The sequence below is a fragment of the Anopheles arabiensis genome, chromosome 3 (assembly GCF_016920715.1).
Source record: "Anopheles arabiensis isolate DONGOLA chromosome 3, AaraD3, whole genome shotgun sequence".
Lineage (NCBI taxonomy): Eukaryota > Metazoa > Arthropoda > Insecta > Diptera > Culicidae > Anopheles > Anopheles arabiensis.
In genome coordinates, this window is record NC_053518.1 from 43,477,311 (window position 1) to 43,501,441 (window position 24,131).

Genomic DNA, 24,131 nt, shown 5'->3' on the forward strand with positions numbered 1-24,131 from the left:
CACTGTCGTACAGCGTATTAAGCTCGCCAGGCTCCGGTGGGCTGGCCATGTTGTACGCATGGAAACGGACGACCCAGCCCGTAAAGTCTTTTTAGGCCGTCCACAAGGACAGAGGAGGCGTGGTAGGCCCAAATTGAGGTGGCAAGATGGCGTGGAGGCGTCCGCCATTAAGGCCGGGATAACGGACTGGCAGACGAAGGCGCGAGACCGTGAGCGGTTTCGGACACTCCTGAGGCAGGCCAAGACCGCAAAGCGGTTGTAGCGCCGGATAAGTAAGTAAGTAAGAGTTCTTTGTCGTCTGCTACACGAAGTATTTTTATATTCCGTTTAGGTAGAGAACTTGAGTCGTTTAGAAGCCGTTTAGTGGTCGTTCAGTGGATTTGTGGCACTTGGGTTTGAGGTCAATAACGTCTGCATTACAAAAAAATTGGCTTTTTCGCTTTCAGAAAGTGAGAGCGGTATCCTGTGTGTTTAAATTACGCTCTTACAAATATATGTGTAGTTTTGTTTGCCTATGAACGCGTATGTTCTGAAGAATGGTCGGATTTATCATCCATTAATTATTGTTGATGTAATCTCATTTGTAAACATTATGGTCACCCTGTTTTTAACCGTATTTTTAAAACGATTTGACACAAACAGTAGAGGCCATTCAGTTTCAATTGACATTTGACTTGGCACAGCTCGTTGTTTACAAACGAGTCTATTCCGTGCTGCATCAACATTCTGCCCAAAAACCATCATAAAATAGGTTTAACCATGAATTCTGCCACTAAGGTAAGCGACGACAGTGCACATTCCTTTACCGGCTCACAGTGAAACTCACGCTTTCTGCTCGTTCTTAGGTAGGGGAGATTTTTACCGCTGCCGGTGCTGCATTCAACAGCCTGGGAGAGCTAACGATGCAACTGCACCCTTCGTCCGATTCTCCAACCGGGTAAGCAGATCTCGCAGCGTGCGAGCGCTTGCATGATAAGAAAATGTGTGAAATTGTATTAAAGTGGCCCAATTTTAAAACCCCTACCATTCACTCAAGGAGCAAATGGACAGATGAAGAAATAGAGATGCTTCGGTCCGCAGTCACACGGTTCAGTGAGGATTTGAGCAAAATCAGTCAGCGCATCAAAGGCCGTACGGTGTAAGTGTGTCGCTTTCCGGTTTTGGTGGCATGATCGTTTCTTCATCTGATCCGACCGCTGGCAAGGTGTATGTTGGAACAGTCACATTAACTCAGCGCACACATGCTTCACCATTTTTTAGATCGCAAATCCGGCACACGCTCAAGAAGAAAGCGTTCGAAGATGCTGGCCTACCGGTCAGGCAGCTAACGCAACCCACTTCCACACAGTCACATCACCTGCAGCAACAAGCGCAGCAGCAGCAGCAGCAAATCATTGTTACGTCCTCTGCACACTACGAGGAGGGAGTTCCTTCCTCTACCGTAATTGCACATCCGATGGTGATCGAATCGGTCATAAAGGACGATAATACCGAGTCGAGCGGGTTGCTTTGCCAACCGGCCGACATTTCGATGACGCTAAACCGGCTAAACACGCAGGAACACGAGGCAGACGTGGAGGGAATGGCTTCCAGCGAAATGAAGCTCGAGTTCGAACCGGGCACGGAAGAAGTGGCCGGGTGAAACGAGGATGATTTTTACTACAGCGAACCGAAGGATTAGTACTGGATGTTAACCGGCAATACTATTTCGAGCGCGCGCGCGGTATGTTCTCTGAAAGTAGTGTAACGATGCAATGGGTATATGGGTAGCCTAAATTGAAACCAATCTTCCCTCCCTTCATGCAGTAGATTCCTCGGTGGCCAACTCTATGACTTTAAAACGATCTCCCGAACGAACAAGTCGTACATATTGGTTGTGTAAATGGTTGGGAAAGAAGTTCATGTGTGTTTGGGTGTTTCAGTTTTAATATGTGCGGTGTTCATTCGCAAGGGCCCAATATGTGGTGGTCGCATTGTCTTTTGTATAAATAAATGTGTGCATCGTGTCACTGATGCCTCTCGTCTCGTATTTTACTGTTTTTTTTATCGAATCATGTTTGGCTCCAAAGCTGTACGGCCGTTCTTATTGCATTAAAAATGTCAGTTTCAAAGAGGCTTTAGTTTGTCAGTTTCGTTTAATTGTATACTGCGCGTTATTGAACGCAAGGAAGCGCATTTGATAATAAAAGTTAAGTTTATCTACACGTACATTTATCTTTACTTCCATACTTACTTCTCAGGCGCTACAACCGGCGGCTTTGTGGTCTAGGCCGGCCTCAGGAGTGTCCGAAACCGCTCCTTCGTCTGCCAGTCCGTTATTACGGCCTTAATGGCGGACGCCTCCACGCCATTTTGCCAACTCAGTTTGGGCCTACCACGCCTCCGTTGTCCTTGTGGACGGCCTAAAAAGACTTTATGGGCTGGGTTGTCCGTTTCCATGCGTACAACATGACCAGCCCCCACTGGAGCCTGGCGAGCTTGATACGCTGTACGACAGTGAGGTCGCCGTACATCTCGTATAGCTCGTCATTATAGCGGCTCCTCCATTGTCCTTCCACACATACGGGACCAAGTATCCTTCTGAGCATTTTCCTCTCGAACGCGGCTAGGAGGGTTTCGTCAGATTTGGACAGTATCCATGTTTCAGAGGCGTACCGGTACGATATAAGTACTATATAGTCCCAGCTTCGTCCGTCGCGACAGGTTCTTTGAGGTAAACTGATTTTTCAGGCTGCAGAATGACCGGTTGGCAGCCAGCATCCTTGCGCCCAACTTTGCTACCATGCTATTGTCGTTGGTGACCTTTGATCCAAGATCCAAGACCCAAGATATCGTTGATAAGTGTCTTATAAATAATATTTTTTCTATTTCTGAGTTTATAGTAATTTAATATTACTTTAAATGAATATTGAATGAACTATACGGCAAAAATTGAGCCGGTCTGGTCGTACAGTCGTCAACTCGTACGACTTAACAACATGCATGGGTTCAAGCACCGAATGGACCGTGCCGCTATTCGTAGGACTTGATTATCTAGCTATAAGGGGGAATCAATAAGTCACTCAAATCCGAGCCCTTTAGTGGTACTGACAGACCTTGACCGACAACGATTGTTGTGCCAAAGAAGAAGAAGATGAATAAAAAGTTAAAAATATATTACCTTTTGAATCCGAAAAACTGCAATCTACAATACAAAATGTATGGTCTTACACGGATAGGCGGTCTTAGATGTAAAGAGCACAAATCGAAGAAAAAAAAAGTTAACAAATATTTAAAAAGTAGTGTAAAACATATTTCTCCAGTTATTCTATGAATTTCAAGTATGTACGACTTATATATCAAAAGACAATGAGAAATAAAAATTGCAAAAATCACCGAGGTATTCAGTCATTGACACTAGGGTTGATCATCGTTTGTTATTGCTCATTTGTTAATAAAAAAATCAAACGTTTCATTTTGCCTTCGTAATACAAGTTTAATTCCCCCTCCCTCCTCCCCTATCAGCGTTACGTATTTAATGGATGACGCCTTTGGTAATGAAAGTTAAGTGTATCTCCATGTACATGCATCTTTACATCTTTAAAAATACAATTCAGTACAATCTCGATGACAAGAACCCGTGAATGTAACCCTTAATTCCTTTTTTTATTCAATATGAACGATCGGGTTACACAGCTCTTTATTCAGAATATACTGTAAACTAGTTAATTAGGTCCGACTTCTAGGTAAATGATTTCCGATGTATCTAATGGAACCCCAGAGTTCCAGCAAAGATATACAACAATAATAACTAAATTCCGGGGTACTGGACCCTAACCGGTTCTGAAACTATCCCGAATCACATATATGTCCTGGAACTGATCGCGAAATCATACCGGTTCTGGAACATATCCCTTGTATCTATAACGTTTCTGGAACAACGTATTTAAATCATTCCTGGAATTGCTCCCGAACCAATGGTTGTCCGTAAACTTTTCCCGTTTCTACTCCGGCCCAAAAATTGTAACTCTTAATTTGTATGAATCATGGAACGGATTGCGCACTTGTCCCGGTTCAGGAACAGATACAGCACCTACTTCGATCTTGCAACTGATTCCACAACCACACTGGTCAATGAACCATTCCTCGCGGCAGTTGTTTGAAAAATGCGCCGTAACGATTCAGAGTAGACATGTACCCTAATCTAAGTGGCCTGGAAGTAGAAGTAATTGGAGAAGTAACTATTTTAAAACAGATTCTCAATGCGTCTCCATTTTGTAAGCAATTGAAAGAAATCTTTTATAAACATATAAAATCCACAATGCCGAAAAAATGCTTCCAAGACACTGCAGCTACGCAAATGCTTAATCGCACTCTTTGCTACCACCCTCATAACAAATCCCCCGGCGAAACCAGTGTACCGCAAATACAAAGTCTCCCCCCTTCCCATAGACGTAATGTGTGTGTGTGTGCGGGTGCTGGATCAACAAAGCAGACAACAACGAAAACAAAACAAAACAAATCCAACAAAAAAAAATCAAAAACACGCAAGAAAAACACTCTCACGCCGGTGGAGGAAGTGGGCTAACGCGCCGCAAACATGAAGACGATTTAAAAACACCGAACCGGTTCGCACTGGTTCGCCGAACCGGCTCACAACAACCCCTCCCCCCGGTGGGGAACACCGGTAGGGTATGGAAGGGGACGGTACGACGGAGTCGTTTATTTTTGTTCCGTGCTATCAATTTGTGCGACCCCACACACACGCACACAAACACACAGACACCAGCACATGCCGCACATCACCCGCGCCAGGCTTAATTCGATTTTCTTCATGGTCTTTTGCATCGCGGGGTGGTTTTTACGCGTCGGCAACGTCCCGCAATGGGGTAGAAGAGTGTGGAGGGAGCTGGGGGTTGTTGTTTTCGTAAATAGTTCGCACACAGTGGGACCGGCAGGGTAGGTTCGAGTGGATGCAATTGATGCGGCAATGGGTGTTTGCACCCCGCCCTGACAGTCGACAGCTTGCGACTGGTGTGTGTATGTGTGTGTGTGTGTGGGTAGGCAGGGTCGTACCCGGTTCGCGCCAGTTCGCGCTCGAAGCGCCCGCCATTATGTAGATCAACGGAGGGAGGGGTGTAGCAGCGCGTCATCTTTGGAACCGGTTGCGTCGCGCGGTTGTGTGTTGTCTAGCGGAAGTAGTGTCAATCCGTGTGGCAGGGGTTGCGTGTAGTGGGAGCGCGCGCTCTTTCCAATTGGGGGGGTTGGGTATCGGTGTTTTTTTGTTTTCTTTCTTCCTCTTTGTTTTGGTGCAGTGTGCGCGCACGGATGAACGAACGCGTGGGCATCGTGGAGTGGCGCACGTCGGCACATCGCGGCACAAACTTCGGGCGCAAGGTCTCAGCAGGCGAAGGTCGTCCATCGACTGGCGGTACCGCGCACCGTGGCCAGAGCGGGCCCGGCTTCTTGTGGTTAGTTGTGCTGGGGGGGGGTCTGTCGGTTGTTTGTCCGATGAAAAGGAAAGTTTCCAAGGTGGGATTTAAAATGGTCCAAAATTTCCCTCTTTATTTCCGCTTCGCAAACATCTCCCTTCAAAGTAAGCAACAAGCTGTAGTGACCAAATCTCCAAGCAACAACGGCCACGGCATTGCTAGGCGCAACACAACAGTTTCTAAAAATAACCCCTCCGGATTGCTTGGATTGCTTATCGCGCTCGTACACTACGCCTCCCCGGGCTACTACGCAACTAAGAAATGGGCTCTGCGGGGGCCGATTCTACCGTTTTCATTTGGCATCGAAGGGAAGTTCCACATACATACAACCTCCACAACACGGTTTTGTTGTCCATAGTGTTTAGCACCCTCATCCAAGGGCCATTGTTGTTGATCGGGCTTCGATCACCACCGCGTATTACGCTGGCAAAAAAGGTAGGGGAAGTCAGGGTTGGTTCGACACTGCGGGTAAGTTCGACACCTTGCCGTTTTTGTATTTATAGAAGTTTTTAAAGAAAAAAAACTAGTACACATTATTTATGTTAACTGTTTCAAATATTTGAGTCACATTTCACTGATCAGAAAACTTTCAATTGTCAAAAAACAACAAAATAAACACATGATGGTTCTGATTGACAACCGATGTAAAATTTTACTTCTGGGACTTACGGAATTGTGGCGTAAGTTCAACTAAATTGCAGTTTCCATGTTAATAGTATTGTTTTATAAGCACTATCGATTAGTTCTGTATCAAAGTGCGTAATTTTGATATTAAACTATGTAGTATAAAATGTCACCAAAACTATTGTGGCCTATTGAGGTAAAATCGACTCCACACTTGGTTAAAACAGTTAAATGCTTATTTGTAGTATGTTAACGTTTAATCTATATCGTAATCTGAAAGAGCCTTTATATTCTACAGATGTCCCGTAACTATATGCGGTAAACGCTGGACTCAATTAAAATACATCAGAAGCTACAAAACCCGAGATGTCCACAAACCTAACAGCTTATAATTATGGAATTTTGCTAGCATTATCACATAGAACGTCAGCCAAACTCGGACATAAATAATGTATTTAAAATTTGGTTTAGGAATTTTAAAATTAATATTATTACGGTTCGCACGTATTTTAGGTTTATTTTAGGCCGGTTTAGGCTTAACTGAAGAAATTCATTCCGTAAACCAGATGCTATCTCCGCAGCTCCTACTATGTGGAGCCTGGTTCCATGGTATTTGTAACGAAACTTTTTGTTCTTGCTTGTAACTTCATTTCTTTCGCATGTTTCACTAATATTTTAATGTCAATTTGTCTTAAAATTGGTACGAAACACTTTGTTAAACTTCAATAAAAAACAATCGGACATCCGAGTTTTTTTTTAAAGTTATAACCAATGTGTCAAAATCACTCCATCATGGTGTCGATCTTACCCGCACTGCAGTCTTGATGCAACAAAAAACACGTTTTTTATATCAAAATGTTATCAAAATCAATCCGGGAACCGTAGTTTCTCATGAGATTGGATATAATGAATCAAAAAAGCTCTTTCGATGTCTGCTAATAAGCTTACATTGGCAAAAGTATTGCAATCAGAAACCCTTAAGGTGTCGAAACTACCCCCAGTTCCCCTACAAGCGCAAGTGACCATGCACGTGCCCCGTGAGCTGGTAAAGGTAATTTCTCAAATCTCGCCCCTAGTTTGCTCAGTGTCATCCGCCGGTCCGTACCGGAGCGTGCTGATAAGCACGCGTAAGCCACTGCCCTACTGCTAGACCATTGGCCGGCCCAATGCCACCAAAACTGGGAGCAGCAGCAGCAGCAGCAGCAACAGCCTTGTCGGCAGACATTGTCAGTTCCGTACGCCCGGGGACCAATCTTATCTGCCCCGCAAGCCTCGTGATTGTGTCCGAATGTTGTGTTCTTCCTTTCCAACCCCTCTTATGCTACTTAGCAATAATAATCTACTCCCCTGTTTTTCCCTGCACGAGACGCAAGATCGTGCGAAATCACCGACACCGTGCTAAGCCGGGGCCGGGTTCACCCAAATTCATGGCCTTCACGTTATATCGGTTCACGGGAAAGAGGAGAGTACGGGGATTTGCGGGTTGGCCTTCTTTTGGGGTCCGGTCCTCGGGGAGATGGACTTGCGCAAAAGTCACTCGCGGTTATCTACACGCGAGGTGTGCGCCCGTTTCTAGGTCGTTCACGTTCGCTGAAATCGAACTCACTGCTCAGCCGGCAGTAGAAGAAGAAAGAGGTGGGGGAAGCCTTCGTGTGCACATCCTCGCTCACGCAGAAACGTCGCAAGATACAAGCGGACCGGACCCCCATCCCATTAAAAGACACACACACATACGGCGGGCGTGTGCGCGCGTGCTGGGGCAGGTTGGTGCATTGTGACGCCCGAAGGTTAGGTTCCGGTGTCGGGTGTGCACCAGGCGGGAGGGGCATGTACGCGACTCGATTCCATCATCGCTTCCCGATGACGATGAGTGCGGAAACGGGGTGTAATGACCAGCACCAAGGTAGCCGACTAGCAAGTGGGTTGCCGAATCACCCAGAGAAAGACACACACATTGGCATCTCTTTTTCACTCTGTCGCGTTGGCGGGATCTTCCGGAACATTGGAAGAGGGTTGCCAATCGAAAGAAGTCCTTGAACGGGGGCTGGGTTTGTCATTGGCGCCGGTCGTCGATCCGAGTCGCTTTCTTGCACGATCTTCATCCTACACGTTTGAGTTAGCAGCAGTATCAAAGTCAGTCAGTCGGTCGGTCGGTCGGTCGGTCGGTCGATGAACGCCTTGGATAGCTCAAGCTTCCATGCACCCTGTTCATGGGCAAGTTCACTGTGTCAGTACATCCCCCATTGGGAGTGAACAGGGGCTTTCCGATGACAAAGAGAATGGACCACCGCGTTGAAGTACTTGAATCGGACCATCCTCTCCACTGAACCCGGTGTGTCGGTGTGGCCTTCAACGCGGGCGTATCCTTCAGCTGCAGGTTCACACCCCCTCTTTGCAGTGTGCGCATGGGTATACACCTTGGACAGCAACCCAGCAACCAGTATCTTGCTGGGTAATTTTACATTCACCTTAAGTCATCATGATCCAAGATGTTTTTGGAATTGCAAAAGTGTGTCAATTTCCTCTTGCACACTATCAGTGGTTTTATGTTTGCTATCAGCCAGTGCTGTGCTGTCTCAGTGGGATTCTGCTTGTACTCTTTGTAAAAGTTATATTTTCATTCCTGTAGTCAATTGAATCAACGGCCCGAGTGTATGGCATAGGACAATTTACCACTATTTCCTTTTGACTCCTGCTCGTATACATTCTTGTAAAGAACGATTGATCAAAATAGACCTTTTTCATTGTAGCCTCATATGTAGCCTGAGGAGCCTGTATGCCCTGTTTGTTCGTGAAATAAGCTTAAGCATGAGCAGGTCATTATGACCACAAATGTGGCACATTGAGTTTGACTTCAAATTAAGGCATTTTTGTACACCTTGGCTAATGGACAAAGAACACTAAATGTAATGGACAAAGAATGATAACCTTTCATGTTAGAAATCAAATCAATACGCAGAAAGATTATCTATAGAATAGACAGCTTTCAGACTAGCTTTAGAACCGGTTAATCAAGATATTTGCAAGTTCGACAATTTTTTACTGTACCATCAATTTAATCTTGTGATCTTCTGATCTATGGCTTCCCGAGTAGTTCCGTAAACTAATTCACGGAAAACTGTATTATTATACCGTTGAGGATACTTTTGTTTTGCTCAGATCGGTCTTTAAAAAATCTCGGAAAACCAAAGACGTAAAATTTATAACGACCACTCAATGTCCACAGCCTTCGTTAGCTTGCAATGGCTACACAGCTTGCCATTTTTGGCCGATTGGCCGAGTTGCGTAATGCGTAGTACAGAACGTAATTCAAGTTTAGCAGGTCCAAATGGGCAGTCCCGTCGTACAGGACCATCCTTCTTCGTGGTACTGAATGAGTCTCGAAAGCCTGTATAGGCCGACATGTCCACGTAGGACGTTGCGCCAAGTAGACGTGTAGAAGTTCATCATTGCAATTTAAGTAAATCTAGTATAAATATCTTATGATTAGTGATCTTGGGAACTTTTTAGGAAGCATAATGTCCGAAGTTAGGATAAAATATAAGGCAAAAAAACAATCTATCTTCTCGTGAGTGTTGAAGCTAACAGCTGACAGTATATTCTAGAGCCCGAACGGTTCCGGGCACTACCGGCCGAGATATTACACCAAGTCTCACTTTTAGTATTTAACTTCCCGTTTGAAAATGCATTGCAAATTAATGATTTTGGTGCGTTGTGTTATACCTGACTCAGGAGCCTGTTGGTACGGTGTCGTTGGTTTGAAACCGGACTCTGGCTTTAAAGCCGTTTTGCCCATCACTAATTGCTAATGTATGTTGGCGATGACCCAAAGTTAAACATCAAAATTTTGCTGGAATATTACCACAGCTTTGTACTACCTCTGTGGTCTCTCTGGTCTCTGGACAGCTCTTGGAACCACACATCGGAGTATCGCCTTCACATATCGATGGGGATACTCTTGATCTATGCAATGAATGTATGGATACTATGGATACTCAATAACAGCAAAAATATAGATCTAAATATTGAAGATTCTGGGGGATTCTGGGAAAAGTTGATCTATACATATTCATACGGTTCGAAACTGATGCTATTGATTTAGACTTTGCTAGGCAATACGCAAATAAGCTACCGAAGCAGCGTAAAAATAATAATTGAATTAAAAATTTATGTAGCAGCAATTAATGACTAATAAATTGAATAATTCAATGTCAGTGCCATGTTGGTTCATAACTGCTAGCTACATGGCAGTTTAAAAAAATAATTGTTGGCGTCACACGCCTTCTTTTACACTCATGCACGAGATTGCATGAGTTTTTTCTCAGATACTTTTCCGATTTTTTTGTCCAATATCATAACTAAAGATTATCTTTATCGATGTATTCCGATAAGTGATTCCAGGATTTTTCCGGAAAGTCAGAACATATCTGAAATAATGATAAGTCCGTCCTTGGGTGATAACCCTTATTCCCAAAAAAAGTATGACTCACGGTGCTCAACACAATATTTCGCCCGAACTATATAAATTTATCTCATTCTATAAATGATCTACCGACCTTCAAGTATTGAATTTTTAAATAAAAATATATTTCACAACAATTCTCAACACCCGTCGTATCGCTTGTACTCCATATTTTGGAACATTGCGTCCGGGGTCAAGTACACACAGACACCCGTCGCTGTACCAGCTCAAATTTGCCCGCAAGCTGTATACAATTTGGTAGTAAGATTCGCATTCATCTCCACTCGGTACGCTCCACTATCGGTCGGTCAGTCGGTTGGGGGGCCTCCAGCAAGCGCTCTGTCTCTGCGCTCAGTGTCATCGAGCACGCTCCGGGAACGTGCTGAACGCGTGATCATCACCGCACAAGGATCTTCACCCTCGACGGGAGCAATGTAGGGCTCAACGACGACCACGACGACGACGACGATGCTATCACTGCTCACAAGCTGCTACCACTGCTCGAGCCCCAGCACCGATTGTGCGGTCCACTTTCCCCCGCGCAACGGTAGTCGACTCATCGGCGGCGTCTCGTGCACTCCGCCGCTACTAGCCGGACATTGGGTGGCCATCCACCACCCGCCTCTACATATCAGCTGCATCACCTTTCGCCGCTCGCGAACCGACGACCTCGCGTAGGCCATCGAAGGAATGTGAACCCGGGCAGCGAGAGCTCGGGTGTTTTGTGTCGATCATTCTCCACTCTGTACGCGTTGGAAAACCGGAGCAGGAGTGGTTTTGCAAACAAACTGGCAAGGAACCTTCCTTGCCTTACCCACTATCCTCTGGGATCACCTGGTGGCTGGATGTACCTCCATGCGGGCGCTTATCAGGGGCCCGTTTAGCGTAATGCTCCGAGCGAGCTCTATTGCGTTGCCGCTCTAGCCACACGGCTTGGTCCGCTTGTCTGCCACTACCACTATCAGCTTATTATTTCGACCCGAACGAACTCGATCCTTCGCTCCGCTCCCGACCCTCTGCATGAATCCTCCAGCTTATTGGTTGATTTTCCCACGCGTTTACCTAGTGGTGAAGGCTCTGCTCCATCCTCAGCCGGAATGGCCCGCCCCCGTTTCCAGTGCACGCTTTTGGGGCCGGGGCCAATCCACTATCACAGGGTGAACCGTGGGTCCCGACCGACCGATTGACGTCAGTAGCCGCCGTACGGTTCTAAGTAGCAGAGTCCCATGTGGGGGGTAAGTCGGTGCGGTACCGGCCGGCTGGTGGATGCTGCCCATTTGTTTATGTTGTTTGGCACGTCCGTACCGAGCCCTGGTGGATCCATTCCATCGATGGAGCGCTGGTTACGACTGGTTTCGCCCGATAGCTACACTGTATGGTGGTGAAGGCGATTGCAACTTTGCTGGGGTGACTTTTACTCCGCGCTTATCAGCCTGGACGCCCCTGGCTTGCCCGCGGTGGGTATTTTTTGTTGCGGGCTATTATTTTTATCACATGCTGCAATTGTTGAAGATGGGGTTTTTTGTATGTATGTATGGGTGCTTGTGTATGCTGTTGTTACTGCACATTTATAACCGTTTCCGTTTGCTTGCACGGTAGAGGTCAATGCAGGCGGGAACGAGACTTAACTGCGTATTGGAAAGCTCTTCACCATCTCAACTGCTGATTAAGAGTTGTGTAAAATGGCAGCTTTGTACTAGAAAAACAAAACCATTAGTCATACGGCCACCGGCTCTCGATCGGTAGTTTACATCGGCAATTATGCAACGCCCGGCAGGGAGTAACACGAATCCTAGAGGGAAAGTGAGATGCGCGCCGTGTTTGTTTGAGCGCGTCAAGAAATTGCGCTGCAAAAATCGCATTCAGATGTGCTGGAGGGCAGCAACATCTGGCTTGAATTTTTAGTGTTGCGATCTAGCGAATGATCTCGAAGGATCGGAATCGTGAAAAGACATGTTTACTTCTATCACACCTCTTTCATTGTCAATTTTGGGGTTTCTTCTTGTTGGTCAGTAGAGGAATATGAGCTGTTTGCCGTTGTATACTGACAGGATCCTGAGAAATAATTGAAAGTAAATGTTTTTACAATAAAAAACAATATTTTAGTCTAGTTTGTGTGTATTCTCAAAGAATTTTGCATACATTTTTACAATTTTAATCACAATGTGAAGTTTCTATTCCATTACTTATTTAACTTATTGTATGTAATTTTGAATTTCAGACATTTTATTAACCGCAGCCTATTTTCAGAGGCAACCAACACTACATAAATATAATCATACATCTTTAAGAAATGATTATTTCTTGTACACCAAGTTTCAGGAACTATTTTTTGTAGAGTTGCTAAAAGGAAAAATAAATAATGTTCTGTAAGTACAATATATGTCACTACTATATGCACTATCTAGCAAAAAGACAGACTCCAAATAGGAAGTAAATCTCAGAGGCCTGTGTAAGCCCAGTGTAACTGCATATTTTTTCTTTATTTATTTATTTATTTATTTATTTATTTTTTTATTTATTTACTTAACTGCTGTCTGAATTGAATTCTTAACAACATACCTATTAACTAAACTTATTAAATATTTGACCAACTACACACATTTACATTTACCAACTACATTACAAAATGTAGGTCAATATTACGTAAACAAGACTGTAGCTGAATAATATGCCTTCTTCATGACTGTTAGAACCGTAAAAACGACTAGAGAAACCCCACTTACGCTTACATACCTGCCCTATGAATAATCTGCCTATATTCTTGGTAGTATGATATTGGAAGATCACCACCGCTAGTCATAAAATACTTAACTTTAACCCGTAAAACTAATCAATAATACATAATCTCTTACCGCTACTGGAGTATGTATCAGATGGGAAACGATCCTTGTCTGATGTTGTTGGAGCGGACGCGTAAGCTATTAGACCATTGGGTCACTGCGATTAGGGTTCACTTGTGCCTGTATATATGCTAAAGCGCCACTTGCTAGTACCAGTGAACCATAGTATCAACAGAGTGTTAGTGAAAACTCCAAGATAACAAACAGATGTTATTGTTGTGTACATGATTATATAGGTTTTAGATCTCTTAGTCTCTCTTTCACCTCTAATAATAAACAAATATTCATAGAAAAGTTGAGAAAAAAAATTAGAACTTTTTTTATTCATTGTAAACAATATTTATATTTAGGACCTTCGCGTGTCGCTTTTTAATTTACCACCCTTACCCTTCCATATCTTATCCAGGCGCCACTCGCACAGATCCAGGTATAGTCTTTAGAAGGTCACCGTTTTTCTCTTGGTTACTTGGCCAAACTCCGTCAACATGAAGACATCAGCCGGACGGTGCGTGATCGGTTATCATACCCGTGAGTGTGGTGTTTATATCGCGGAGTGCCTTCTCTCTCTCTCTCTCTCTCTCTCTCTCTCTCTCTCTCTATCTCTCTCTCTCTCTCCCTCTATCTCTCTCTCCTCGCTTGCTTGGAGATTGCATGTTCGTATGAAACACTTAGTCGTGGTCTCAAACGCTCCCCTTCTCTCTTTGCGATAGGCGATGAGCTTGCGCGAATACTGTCATATCATCCAGTCTAAACAGTCACACGCCCTCCAACGAGAGGTGTGAAGGGAAACTGGCCCACGTTCGGTCTGGGAAGGCGGTTCAAGGAAGGTAAACAATGCAACGACGCTATTTGCGTCTAATCAGCTGATAGGCTTGATGGGGGGTGGACTGGTTGGTGTTGCGAGAGTGGGGAAGGAAAAAAACCGGACTGAACCGTTGATAAACAAAACTGGACATGAAAGAATAACTGAAGCCAAGCGCTGCCCGGATTGACCATCTGATATGCCAATGATCCTTGATTTGGTTATTTTGCTTTTTTTTTCGAAGCGTCACTGCCCCGAATGCCTCTTCCTGCAAACTGGTAAACAATTATCTTTCCACCGGTTTTTGGTCACAACAACCATCTACATGTGCACTAATACGCACTAACCCGTTCAAAGTCCCTGCGCGAGGGCCGTATTTTGTGGGTCGAAACGTTTCCGCCCTTTCTGCACGAACCGAGTGCGTGATCGCTCATCGCGTATCTTCGCTGTTGCCGTTTGTTTGCCACACTGTATGAAGGGAGGCTGTGAGTGTGTGCTTCCGTGAGTCCGGAGGGGGTTGGGTCTAGCGTATGATGGACGCGTATCAAAGGGCCGGTTCTTTTTTTAAACCAATATTTTGTGACCTTCCGGACTTATTTAGTGGGATCGGCAGCTGATTGTGGTGGCGTTCTTCAAGGTATTGGGGACTGTTTTTGGGAAGGCACGAACTGGCACGAAAAAAACAGGAAGTAAACATGTTTTCGCGTGCGCGTTACTCGACCCGATCGAGGCCAAAACACTAAGTGCGGGAAACGTCACTTCCTTGAGCGGGACTGAGGAATGGGTTTTTCTCTTTCTCTGTTGATGAGTATTCTTTACGGGGACAATACGAATATGTTTAGCAGTTTAATCAATACATTTTCCAATTTACCACTAAACACAAAATACGTTTTCGTTTGATTGTACTGTTAATCTACCTATATACGAATTAAATTTAATAAAAGACCTTCATACCAAATTCTTAAGATTCTTAAGAAAAGCTGTAAAATAAAATTCGATGTTTCACAGGATGCTAATTTGTCATGCTGGGCAAAATGGACACATCAATAAGCAAAACCAGGCATACTGCAACAACAAATTTAACGTCAAAACATTGTGGGTAAAAAGGGCCACTACTACAGCGTTTATCCAAGCGATCGGAAATGTTTAAATATGATCCAATGTTCTGCTTTTGTATTACATTTTTGAAAAAAATCCTCTCAGAACTAAAGCACCTTTTAAACGATTCAATTACAATGTTTTCAAGCAGATGTATTGAAACTGAGCTAGTCAGCTTTATTGTGTAGACAAATACAACACCATAACCTCATCAAGCGCCATATGCCAGAAGTAGCTAATGCATGTATATTTTGCATTATGTATTTTTTATTTTCTTTATTTTTTATATTATTAAATAAACGTATAAATGATCTTACTCTCTTAAATTGTATAGAAATATAGTCTTTCCCCGAGTTTCACGAATACAAGTTAGTGTTGACAGTTCATGCGTTAAATTGGAACAATTTAATCTTAAAATTACCAAATTCCAAATAAAATGCAGTTTTGCTAAATGTTTGAAATTACTAAAATAACATAAATAACCGATTTTTTACGAATTTCATTTAAACATAAATACAAATGAACTAAATTCAATCAAAAACTTATTATTAATTGAGTATATTTTGGCTGTAAAACGTGATATATGACATACGCGAAAATCCGAGTTACAAAATTGGCGTTACTCGGGAAAAGACTGTACCATGGGTAGACAAAATTGTACCACGTATTCATGCAATATTACTTCAATCTTATTCTCGAAATGGTGAAAATAATAACATTATTTCATAAAATCATTCGTATAAATATAAATTCGTATTCTACTTGATTCTTGTTGGATAACAAGTTATGAAACATACATGGTGTTAATATAACACTCTAAAGTATACATTATGAGTCTTCAAGATTGCCTGAGTCTAAATGAATACATAAAGGGATCATATTTGGCCCCGTGTTCCTCTACAAGTTTGATTGTTTGAATTACTAGTTTTAATAAATCAATATCACATCTTCTAGAATGGTTAAGCTGCGTGTTATCATCTATTAAATCGACTCGTTGATTTAATCTACTATCTTGTTCTAACTATCTTTTCTACTATCTTATTGTAATATTTTTGAGGAAATCACTGTTGAAACTCTGTTTTCAAAATGTATTTTTAATGAATTCATTGGCAAAACAAACTATCCAAACAGCAAATGTTTCACGGAATTTTGTCCGCTGATCTGTTTTGCATCCACAAACACGACCGCAAAAAATAAACCACATTTTCCTGGAAGCAAGCCACCCGGCTGCGTCACTGACTTTCCACCCACCGGCTAGAGTGGTAATCTTCGGCCCGGTACCGACTCGGCCGGGGATTTTCGATCGCAAAAATGTGGGCCATTCCCAGGTGCGTACGCATAACGCATCTGTAGCCTCATGGTAGCGCAACCCAGCGCCCTGGCATGCTAGTGAAACCAGTTTCTCCAATTGTCCATTAGCGGGCAATTGGGAAAATCCCATCGCAGCTGGTTTTGTCGGTGACTCGATGTCACGGGGGTGTGCCCGTCTCCCTGCACTTCCTTCCCCCGCTGAACGATTGGGCCGAAGAAATGCGCACCGAGACGTTGAAGCTAAGCTGGGCCTTGGGTAGGGTAGCTTCCTTTCATAAATACTAAACATTTTACATGAAACTGTGTGTATTAGTACACACCGACAGCGCATGTAACCTTTGGCCAACAATTTATCAACCGTCCAACCGGTGGGGAATTTTCCACTGTTGGCCGTGCCTGCGCAACAACGTGCACGTGAACGTGTGCGAGCGCGCCCGTAGCTTCTCTCCCGGTGCCGGTATTTATGTTTGCGCATGCCCTTGCGCTGCGTGTAGCTGCGTGTGTTTCATCTATCGACGCGCGAGGGAGTGGTGTTTTCTGTGTGACATTGAGTCTTTGAAAAAATAAAATAACATGGGCAAAGTTTGCGAGCAACTCGAAACGTGGACAACAGTGGACAAAAGTGGACAAACGACGCAGCGCATCGATTTGGAACCAATACGTTTCTTTCAAAGTTTTTTTTTTCACAGAGCAAAAATAAAACGCACCAACACACAGGTAAAGGTTCATTTTAGAGCAATTCAGAAGAATGTATATTACTGATTTGTTTGTTTCTTTTGTATGTAGATGTTTGCAATTGCATTTGATTTGTTTCATTTTTCTTTTGCATATCCAACATTAACCATCTTGTTTTGGCATTATTCAGTATGTGAGAGTGTGTGTGTATAGATACAAGATAATAGTAATATGGTACTACTAATTATTTAACACATTTTCAGCTTTCTCCTCTTTTTTTTCTTCAATTGATCGTCATTCTCTTTCTCACTCTTCGTCTCTCGCTTTGCATCGCACTTCTGTCTGTCACTATCTCTCTCTGTTTGTTAACAATGCATTTCCTGTCTTACTGTGGCATTTCTGTTCGGTGTTTACACTGCTAGAAACGATTATTAAGGGCTAAAATAAATTAACGAAACACATTATTATGGAACAAAACGAAAGAAATAAGTCCTACTCGCGCTCTACCCAGCTCCCCGCTACACTAAGTTGTAATGCGCTACGCTTTCGCGATTTTTCCTCGTAGTTCCAAACATGGGAGATACAACATGCATCACGTGCGTGCTAACAGGTAGGTGCTAATCATCACAAAACACATGGAACAAATATTAAACAAAATAATAGAAAAAAAACAAAAACAAAACACTAAACGTATCTTACAACAGACAGTAGAACCAAGCGGTGAGTCTTCTTTTCTGTTTCTCCTAGTACTGTTCTCCCTTAGCCCTGGCTTGCTAGCTCCCTTCCCTTACTGCTAGAGTATATCTAGATATAGTAGTGATTGTTTGACAAGGATAAGAGAGAGTTACAACGCTAAGCGGGGTATGCTAAGAAGGGTGAGAAGGGATTAGGCTTAGCCTTGCCTTGCGTGTTTTTTTTATGTTTGCTTGTTTGCAGTTCGTAGAGTTTGTAGTCCGGTAGTTTAGTAAGACAAAACGATCACAGATAGTGGGGCGCAAAGGGCGCTTCCCGGGGGACGCCCACACGCGCAAGAATTGTTTAAACCTAACTGGAGAAGGAGGAAAATTCATAAAACGGATCCCGTCCCGCTGAGGGCGCCAACGCACGTTGTCCTCTCTCTCTCACTCTTTCTCTGAGCTCAATCTCTCTCACTCTCTCTCATTCTTTGACCCTTCCTCTCTTCCCCTCAGATAGCTGGAATGGTTGGCAGCCCCACCGTGCGACTGTCCATATGACACAAGTAAGCTGAGCCGAGGTGCGTTCCTCAACCGCCGTCACCGCGCTCTTTAGTACACCGAGGCTTGCTGTACGGTGGTGGCAAACGGGTGAGCCGCTGGTTGAAACACGGCTGCCAGCTGTGGATGATGATGGTGGTACAGGGCGGCACCACCCGTTCGCGCAGCCGCACCCTCCGCCGGAAGGATGGCGGTCGTCGTCGTCGTCGTCGGTGCATTCGCAGCCGCCCGACGTCCACCGGACTGGCCAGCGGATGACGTCACCTTGCCGCTCGTGTCCTTGTTGTGCCGTTTGACGTGCTTCGACAGATGGTCGCTACGCATGAACCGTCGCTCGCACACGTGACAGACGAACTTCTTCTCGCCGGTGTGCGTGCGCTTGTGGCGCGACAGCTCGTCCGAGCGACTGAACCGGCGGCCACAGTCGGGCCACTTGCAGTTGAACGGACGCTCGCCGGTGTGGATGCGCTGGTGCGCCTTCAGGTGGCTCGACTTGAAGTAGTTCTTGCCACAGTTCGGATGGTCGCACTCGTAGATGCGGCGGCGTTCCGGTTTGGCCGCGGTCGGGCCAGCTGCACGCTGTTGCTGCTGCTGCTGCTGCTGCTCGGCGGCTTTGCTGTCCTCCTTTCCGACCGCTGGTGTGGATTTGGGCGGGATGGGGACGGTAGCCGTAGAGACAGCGAGCAGGTTGTGCGACATTTGCTGCGGCACGATGATGTACCCGTTCTGGGTGGCCAGGATGAATTGGGCGGGTGCGGGCGCGGTACTGGCGGTAAGCTTGGGCGCTATCACAGGAAGGGTGGTGGTGGGGTGGATGGGGGTTGAGGGCAGCACCGCCTTCGGCAGGATCGGTTGACTGAATGCGGCGCTGGTGGGTTCCTTCTTCTTGCGCTTGCCGGCGCTGTTGGAACTGCTGGGCGGGAATACTGGAGCCGGCGACTTGCAGCTGCTGCTGGTGGACAGATCTTGCACCATTCGGCTTTCACTGGCACTGGTGTCCGCGGGTGAGAAGGACGAAGAGGAGGAGATGCTGGATGCCGGCGGCGGAGATACTGTGGTCGGTGGCGGAGGCGACATTCGCGGCCCCATCTTGAACTTGTAGCTGCGGAATATGTTGAGCGCTCCGGCACAGGCCGACTCCTCCCCGGATGCGGGCGTCTTCGTGCACGAACCGTCCTTGTTGATGCGCATGATGACGCTTTCGCGCGGGGGCGCACCACCCTGGAAGTAGCAGCGCTCCTCGTCCGAGCCGGACTTGGTAGTTTCGTCCTCCGAGCCGGAAAACTCCGACGGCGGTGGCGTTGGGGCACCGGAACCGTTGAGAAGCTGCTGTTGCTGCTGCTGCTGTCGCTGTTCCTGCTTGTGATGTAGCTGGTGCAGCTGCTTTTGCAGGGCGGCGTGTGATTCCAGCTGATCCGGATTGCGCACGTACTGCCGTTTGCGGGGCGGCAGATCGGACTCATCCTCGGACGCGTCCGAATGGTTCGGTGTGACGAAGCTGCCGCTGGACGACGGTGGCGACGAACCTCCGGCCGCTGTTGGGGCTGCCTTTTCTGCCGTGCTTTCTGCAAGCTTCCGCTTCAGGGCCTGACGAATGGCATTTGTTGTCTATTGGAGAGAAAGAGAACATAAACAAGTTTGATTAGAAAATGGCCCAGTTTTGGAAATACTTTTCGAGTCATTTGCAACTATTACGGGACACTGAGTACTATTTGCAAGATTACTGGGAAGCTTCTCTTATCGTGGGGTGGAGCATTAGGGTGTGTGATGTGAACCAGTTTTGCCTTCAGCTCCAGTGATAAGAAACAGGGCCGCCTGCTTCCTCCCTCTGCTTATCAGACCGATCAGCGCACGAGACATTGAGTTGAGCGTTGAGAAAGGGGAGGGGATGGGGAATCCGAGAGAGGCTCGTGCGGCCGCGTGAATGTCAAATATTTTCCCACCAAAGCCCCGTGCGTCACATACCATCCCCCAACCTCCTTGCTCCTGACCGTCCTTTGCTGGAGGAGCTGCCATAAAACACGCAATCTTGCCATTGGCACACACACACGCACACCGTTCACCGTTCGGTATTATTCATCGTCAATTCGCTGCAGGGGTGTGGAGCACCTGGTGCTGTAGTGGTGGAGGAGGTGCTGTATCATCATCATCATCATCAGCGAATGTAGCGTGAGCGCGCCAAAAGCGAAAAAATCCGGTTCACCGGACCCAACAACAGCCGCTCCGCTTCGGAAGGGTGCGAACGAGGGCACACCTTACACCGCTGCGTCTGATTGTGTGTGTGTGTTTTTTCTATCTCTCTCTTTTTGTCTCGCCGCCAACCACAGACGTCATCGAGTGTAAAAGGCGCGCGCGTTACACCAGCGTTTGTGCGCGCCCGCATCTCTCGGTAGCGCAAACAAGCGAGAAAGAGAGTGAGTGAGAGCGAGCGAGAGAGCGAGAGAGATCGTACGCGCACCGTAGCACGCAGCCCGCGGGTCCAAAGTTCGCTTGGCGGGCGAGTGTTCACGTGAACACCAGCTGATTGTGGCCGGGTCGCTGCGTGATCCGAGCGTGATCGCCGTGTGCGAGCGCGACGGCACGCTGTTTGTGTTCAAAATTGGCTGGGCGCGGGAGCGGGACGGCCTCGCAGCGTGCACGAGGGCCATTGGGGCTTGGCGCTTTTGCAGGCTTGGTGTGCGCGCGGTTTGGGCGCGTCACGCTCGCGATGCGGGAGGCTTGGAATTTGCTGACGTACGCGCGCGCGTACACACACACATACACAAACACACATGCAGGGAGGCAATCTTTTCTCCCATTCCTGCGTACAGAGGAGGGTGGCGGCATTTACAAAACGGTATTTCTCTTTGAAAAACAACACTTTGCTCAACATTATATAAATTGAGGTAATTGTGTTGAAATTAAAAAAGGGGGCAAAATAGAAAAAAAAACATTTTTTAAAAAGCACATCCGGAGTTTCGAGAAGAACAGCAGCGGTGCGGTTTTATAAAATTGTACACACCTTTTTTGCCACCGATCAAAGTACACTGCGCACACACCCCTCTCTTCGGTTGGGGCAGCTGAGAACAAGGGAATGAACTGTGTGTGTTTGTGTGTGTATTTGCACAGAGCATGTGTTCTATTTTTAGCAGCACAATCACACGCCCCAAACTCTAGTGCATCTCGAATGCACTTGACACCGACGAGCGGCACTGCAAAAAAGCGCCCACACCCCGATTAACACACGCCCCACATGTGTCATAACATCTGCTTTGCTTGTCATGGGGAAGGGGGGTTGATGGTCGCTAATTCTACTGCTGCTGCCACTACCCCAGGAAGCACATCAATTTATCTTTCGCTCGAAAAAAACAAAAAAAAAATGGCACCACCCCTTGGAGGGTGTAATAAGATTTGTTTTCGGCCGAAATTTCACAAGAATTAAATGATCACGATGGTGGCGCGTGATAGGCATCACACACACACACCAGGGGAACCATCTGGCATCAGGCGGACCACCAACAAGCGAGGAAAGGGAGCGAAAAAGGGAAGACGAAGAAAGGGGGTTTGCCGTGCTTTAAAAATAGTAAAAAGCAGATTTCACCAGAATTGTCGGAGCGTTTAGCCCAGCGCCTTCTCGACCGAATATGTGGGGCAAAGTCGAGCGGGACCTTGGACTGCTGCCCATCTGCCTGCCCCCTCCCCATCGGTGCTTGAGAACGCGTGTTCCAATGCACTCTTTGCGAACCCCACCGATGTATCCCAATCCCATCCCAACGCTCTTTGATGGGGCAAATAGAGCAGCAAACGGTTGAGGAAAAAAGTGTCTGACACGTGCACCTCAATTTTTTTTTCGGGGGACCCGCCTGAGCTGAGAGCCAATCTTTATCAGGCGTCCAGATTCCCACCCCATTTTTTGCGTACTACCGCCAATGAATCACGTTTCTAGGCAGTGGAAGGGATGGAATGACGAGTTGTGAAATTCCAAACTTCTTAAATTGTTCCCACAAAATCCGTTGGCTCACAACACATACCTACACACAATTCTTTCTCGTGCGAAGGGGTAAGAGACACACACACATTTCACCACTTTACCTAACAACCCCAGCCCAGAGCCACGGTCACTTTGTTCTTTCGCTGGGGGTGACAACGAACCCCAGACAGGTTTTTGCTCCTCACGTCTGGCTGATCTTTCTGGAAGGGCGCGCGCGTTGGACCATCATCTGTTCGCATTTTTAGCAAGATGTTGGGGGGAGGTGGAGAGGAGAATTTTAGTCACTAACTCGAAAACTTTTCCATCGCACTATGAACTGGTTTTGTTTTGCACTGCCCCAACACAAAGGAACTGCCCTCCACTGACACCCTTCTGTTGTCCTCGACTACTATGATGGAAACGTGTCCATTCATGAAAAATCCTTACCTTCACAAGATCATCCTGCTGCTGTTGCTGTTGCTGGTCCTGCTGCTGGCTGGTATCCTGCAATGGTGGCGTTGCCGGTGGCGATAGTAACACTGCCGCTGTGTTTTCCATTGCACTGTTTTTTTTTGGATTTGACCCTTTTTTCAAACTCAAAAACTTGCTCACTTTTCCGGGCCTATTAGATATTGGCCCTAAAAATAACTGTCAAGACTTCACTTTCCGTTTTCCAAACGGGCAAGTTCACTTCACCGCACTTTGCATGTGATAAACACACGACTCACACGACTGCTGCCTGCTTTTCACACTGTTTCTGATTTTTCTCCACCTTCCCAAAAACACAAACAACCCTTTGTTGTCTGGCTGGCTGGTTGATTTGATTTTTCACGTCTTTTGCTTTCCGTTTGTCTCACACTCACTGACACTGTCTGGTGGGGGGTATTTGCCCAGACGTTGCTTTTCACGTGGCTTTTCTTTACACCAACTTTCAAACTTCCGCTCTGCACAAATGGCACCAAGTTGCAGTTACAAATGCTCAATCACTCACTCACTCCGCCTTCAATGTGCACACAAACACACAAAACGGTTATTTTATTCCGCACTTCTTGTTAAAGGTTCAGGTGAATCCTTTCTGCAAACTCCTTCTAAGTCTCGCGACACTGTTGGGTGTGTGTTTGGAGTTCACTTGGCAGTATGTGATTGCTGCTGCTTCTCGGTTTACAAAGAGGCACACACAGGAGAATGAGACCCGTTCGCACAGAGATACACGTCCGTTCGCTTCGGCGGCACAACACTTTGTAAGCGGTTTGTTTGTGGCTCGCTGTACTCTTGAATGGCACGCTGCTGCTGCTGCTGCTGCTCGTCGTGTCGATTGACGGCGAACGATGCTGTTGCGATTCCCGGAGTCTACGGGGACTCACCGTCGTACCTCGAACGCCCTTCTCCCCGTTTCTCCCCTCTCCTCCTCCTCCTCACACAACTGTGACTGTGTGTGTGAGTAGGGGAGGTTAGAAAAGAGGGCTCGGTTGGTGATGACGAAAACCGTGGAGTGGGGTACGGGGTGAGTTACACGGAACGAACGTGCTGCAGGCGAACGTGTGTGCGCACGCGCACGCTTTGCCTTCTCCCCCATGGAGAATCGACGAACTTTTGCTATCAGGGCGAGCGCGCGTACGTGTGAGTGTGTGTGTGTGTGTGTTTGGGAGAATCTGTGTGTG

At 46.2% G+C, this 24,131-nt stretch overlaps 3 protein-coding genes and 1 long non-coding RNA gene across 9 annotated transcripts; 2 read left to right on the top strand and 2 right to left on the bottom strand.

Moving 5' to 3' along the window:
- The first annotated feature begins 241 nt into the window (after positions 1–241).
- Positions 242–2,029, top strand: LOC120903946. Of its 3 annotated transcripts, XR_005739677.1 has the most exons (5): positions 242–777; positions 846–937; positions 1,037–1,138; positions 1,261–1,723; positions 1,807–2,029. XR_005739677.1 is itself a non-coding variant. In XM_040313629.1 (4 exons), the coding sequence occupies exons 1-4, from the start codon at positions 760–762 to the stop codon at positions 1,640–1,642; spliced, it is 594 nt and encodes a 197-aa protein (XP_040169563.1). In that variant the 5' UTR covers positions 243–759; the 3' UTR covers positions 1,643–2,029. The 3 variants fall into 3 exon arrangements, 2 of the variants coding, with proteins under 2 accessions (XP_040169564.1, XP_040169563.1); XM_040313629.1 differs by having other exon boundaries at positions 243–777; positions 1,261–2,029; XM_040313630.1 differs by lacking the exon at positions 1,037–1,138 and having other exon boundaries at positions 1,261–2,029.
- Positions 2,030–4,889: 2,860 nt separating this feature from the next.
- LOC120904543 lies at positions 4,890–9,561 on the top strand. Of its 3 annotated transcripts, none has more exons than XR_005739787.1 (3): positions 4,890–5,450; positions 5,577–5,939; positions 6,394–9,561. XR_005739787.1 is itself a non-coding variant. In XM_040314631.1 (2 exons), exons 1-2 carry the CDS (start codon positions 5,308–5,310, stop codon positions 5,827–5,829), a joined length of 396 nt encoding a protein of 131 aa, XP_040170565.1. In that variant the 5' UTR covers positions 4,890–5,307; the 3' UTR covers positions 5,830–6,368. The 3 variants fall into 3 exon arrangements, 1 of the variants encoding a protein (XP_040170565.1); XR_005739786.1 differs by having other exon boundaries at positions 5,577–5,906; XM_040314631.1 differs by lacking the exon at positions 6,394–9,561 and having other exon boundaries at positions 5,577–6,368.
- Positions 9,562–10,660: 1,099 nt separating this feature from the next.
- On the bottom strand, positions 10,661–14,589 carry LOC120900849. Of its 2 annotated transcripts, none has more exons than XR_005739248.1 (2): positions 13,413–14,589; positions 10,661–12,612 (listed from the first exon to the last, which is right to left on the bottom strand). It is a non-coding gene; the product is annotated as an uncharacterized LOC120900849 (long non-coding RNA). The 2 variants fall into 2 exon arrangements; XR_005739247.1 differs by lacking the exon at positions 10,661–12,612 and adding an exon at positions 12,658–12,900.
- Positions 14,590–17,335: 2,746 nt separating this feature from the next.
- LOC120900848 (dendritic arbor reduction protein 1-like) lies at positions 17,336–23,801 on the bottom strand. The gene is made up of 2 exons (XM_040308357.1): positions 22,918–23,801; positions 17,336–20,129 (listed from the first exon to the last, which is right to left on the bottom strand). Exons 1-2 carry the CDS (start codon positions 23,026–23,028, stop codon positions 18,573–18,575), a joined length of 1,668 nt encoding a protein of 555 aa, XP_040164291.1. The 5' UTR covers positions 23,029–23,801; the 3' UTR covers positions 17,336–18,572.
- Positions 23,802–24,131: the final 330 nt, after the last annotated feature.

What these genes read in the sequence shown, in the direction of transcription:
- LOC120900848 (XM_040308357.1), bottom strand. Translation starts at nt 23,028, where the DNA reads ATGGAAAACACAGCGGCAGTGTTACTATCGCCACCGGCAACGCCACCA. An exon ending in AGCAGGATGATCTTGTGAAG is followed by an intron (nt 20,130 to 22,917) that starts GTAAGGATTTTT and finishes TCTCTCCAATAG; the next exon opens with ACAACAAATGCCATTCGTCA.
- LOC120904543 (XM_040314631.1), top strand. Translation starts at nt 5,308, where the DNA reads ATGAACGAACGCGTGGGCATCGTGGAGTGGCGCACGTCGGCACATCGC. An exon ending in AGCGGGCCCGGCTTCTTGTG is followed by an intron (nt 5,451 to 5,576) that starts GTTAGTTGTGCT and finishes CTCCCTTCAAAG; the next exon opens with TAAGCAACAAGCTGTAGTGA.
- LOC120903946 (XM_040313629.1), top strand. An exon ending in TCGTCCGATTCTCCAACCGG is followed by an intron (nt 938 to 1,036) that starts GTAAGCAGATCT and finishes CATTCACTCAAG; the next exon opens with GAGCAAATGGACAGATGAAG. An exon ending in CGCATCAAAGGCCGTACGGT is followed by an intron (nt 1,139 to 1,260) that starts GTAAGTGTGTCG and finishes ACCATTTTTTAG; the next exon opens with ATCGCAAATCCGGCACACGC.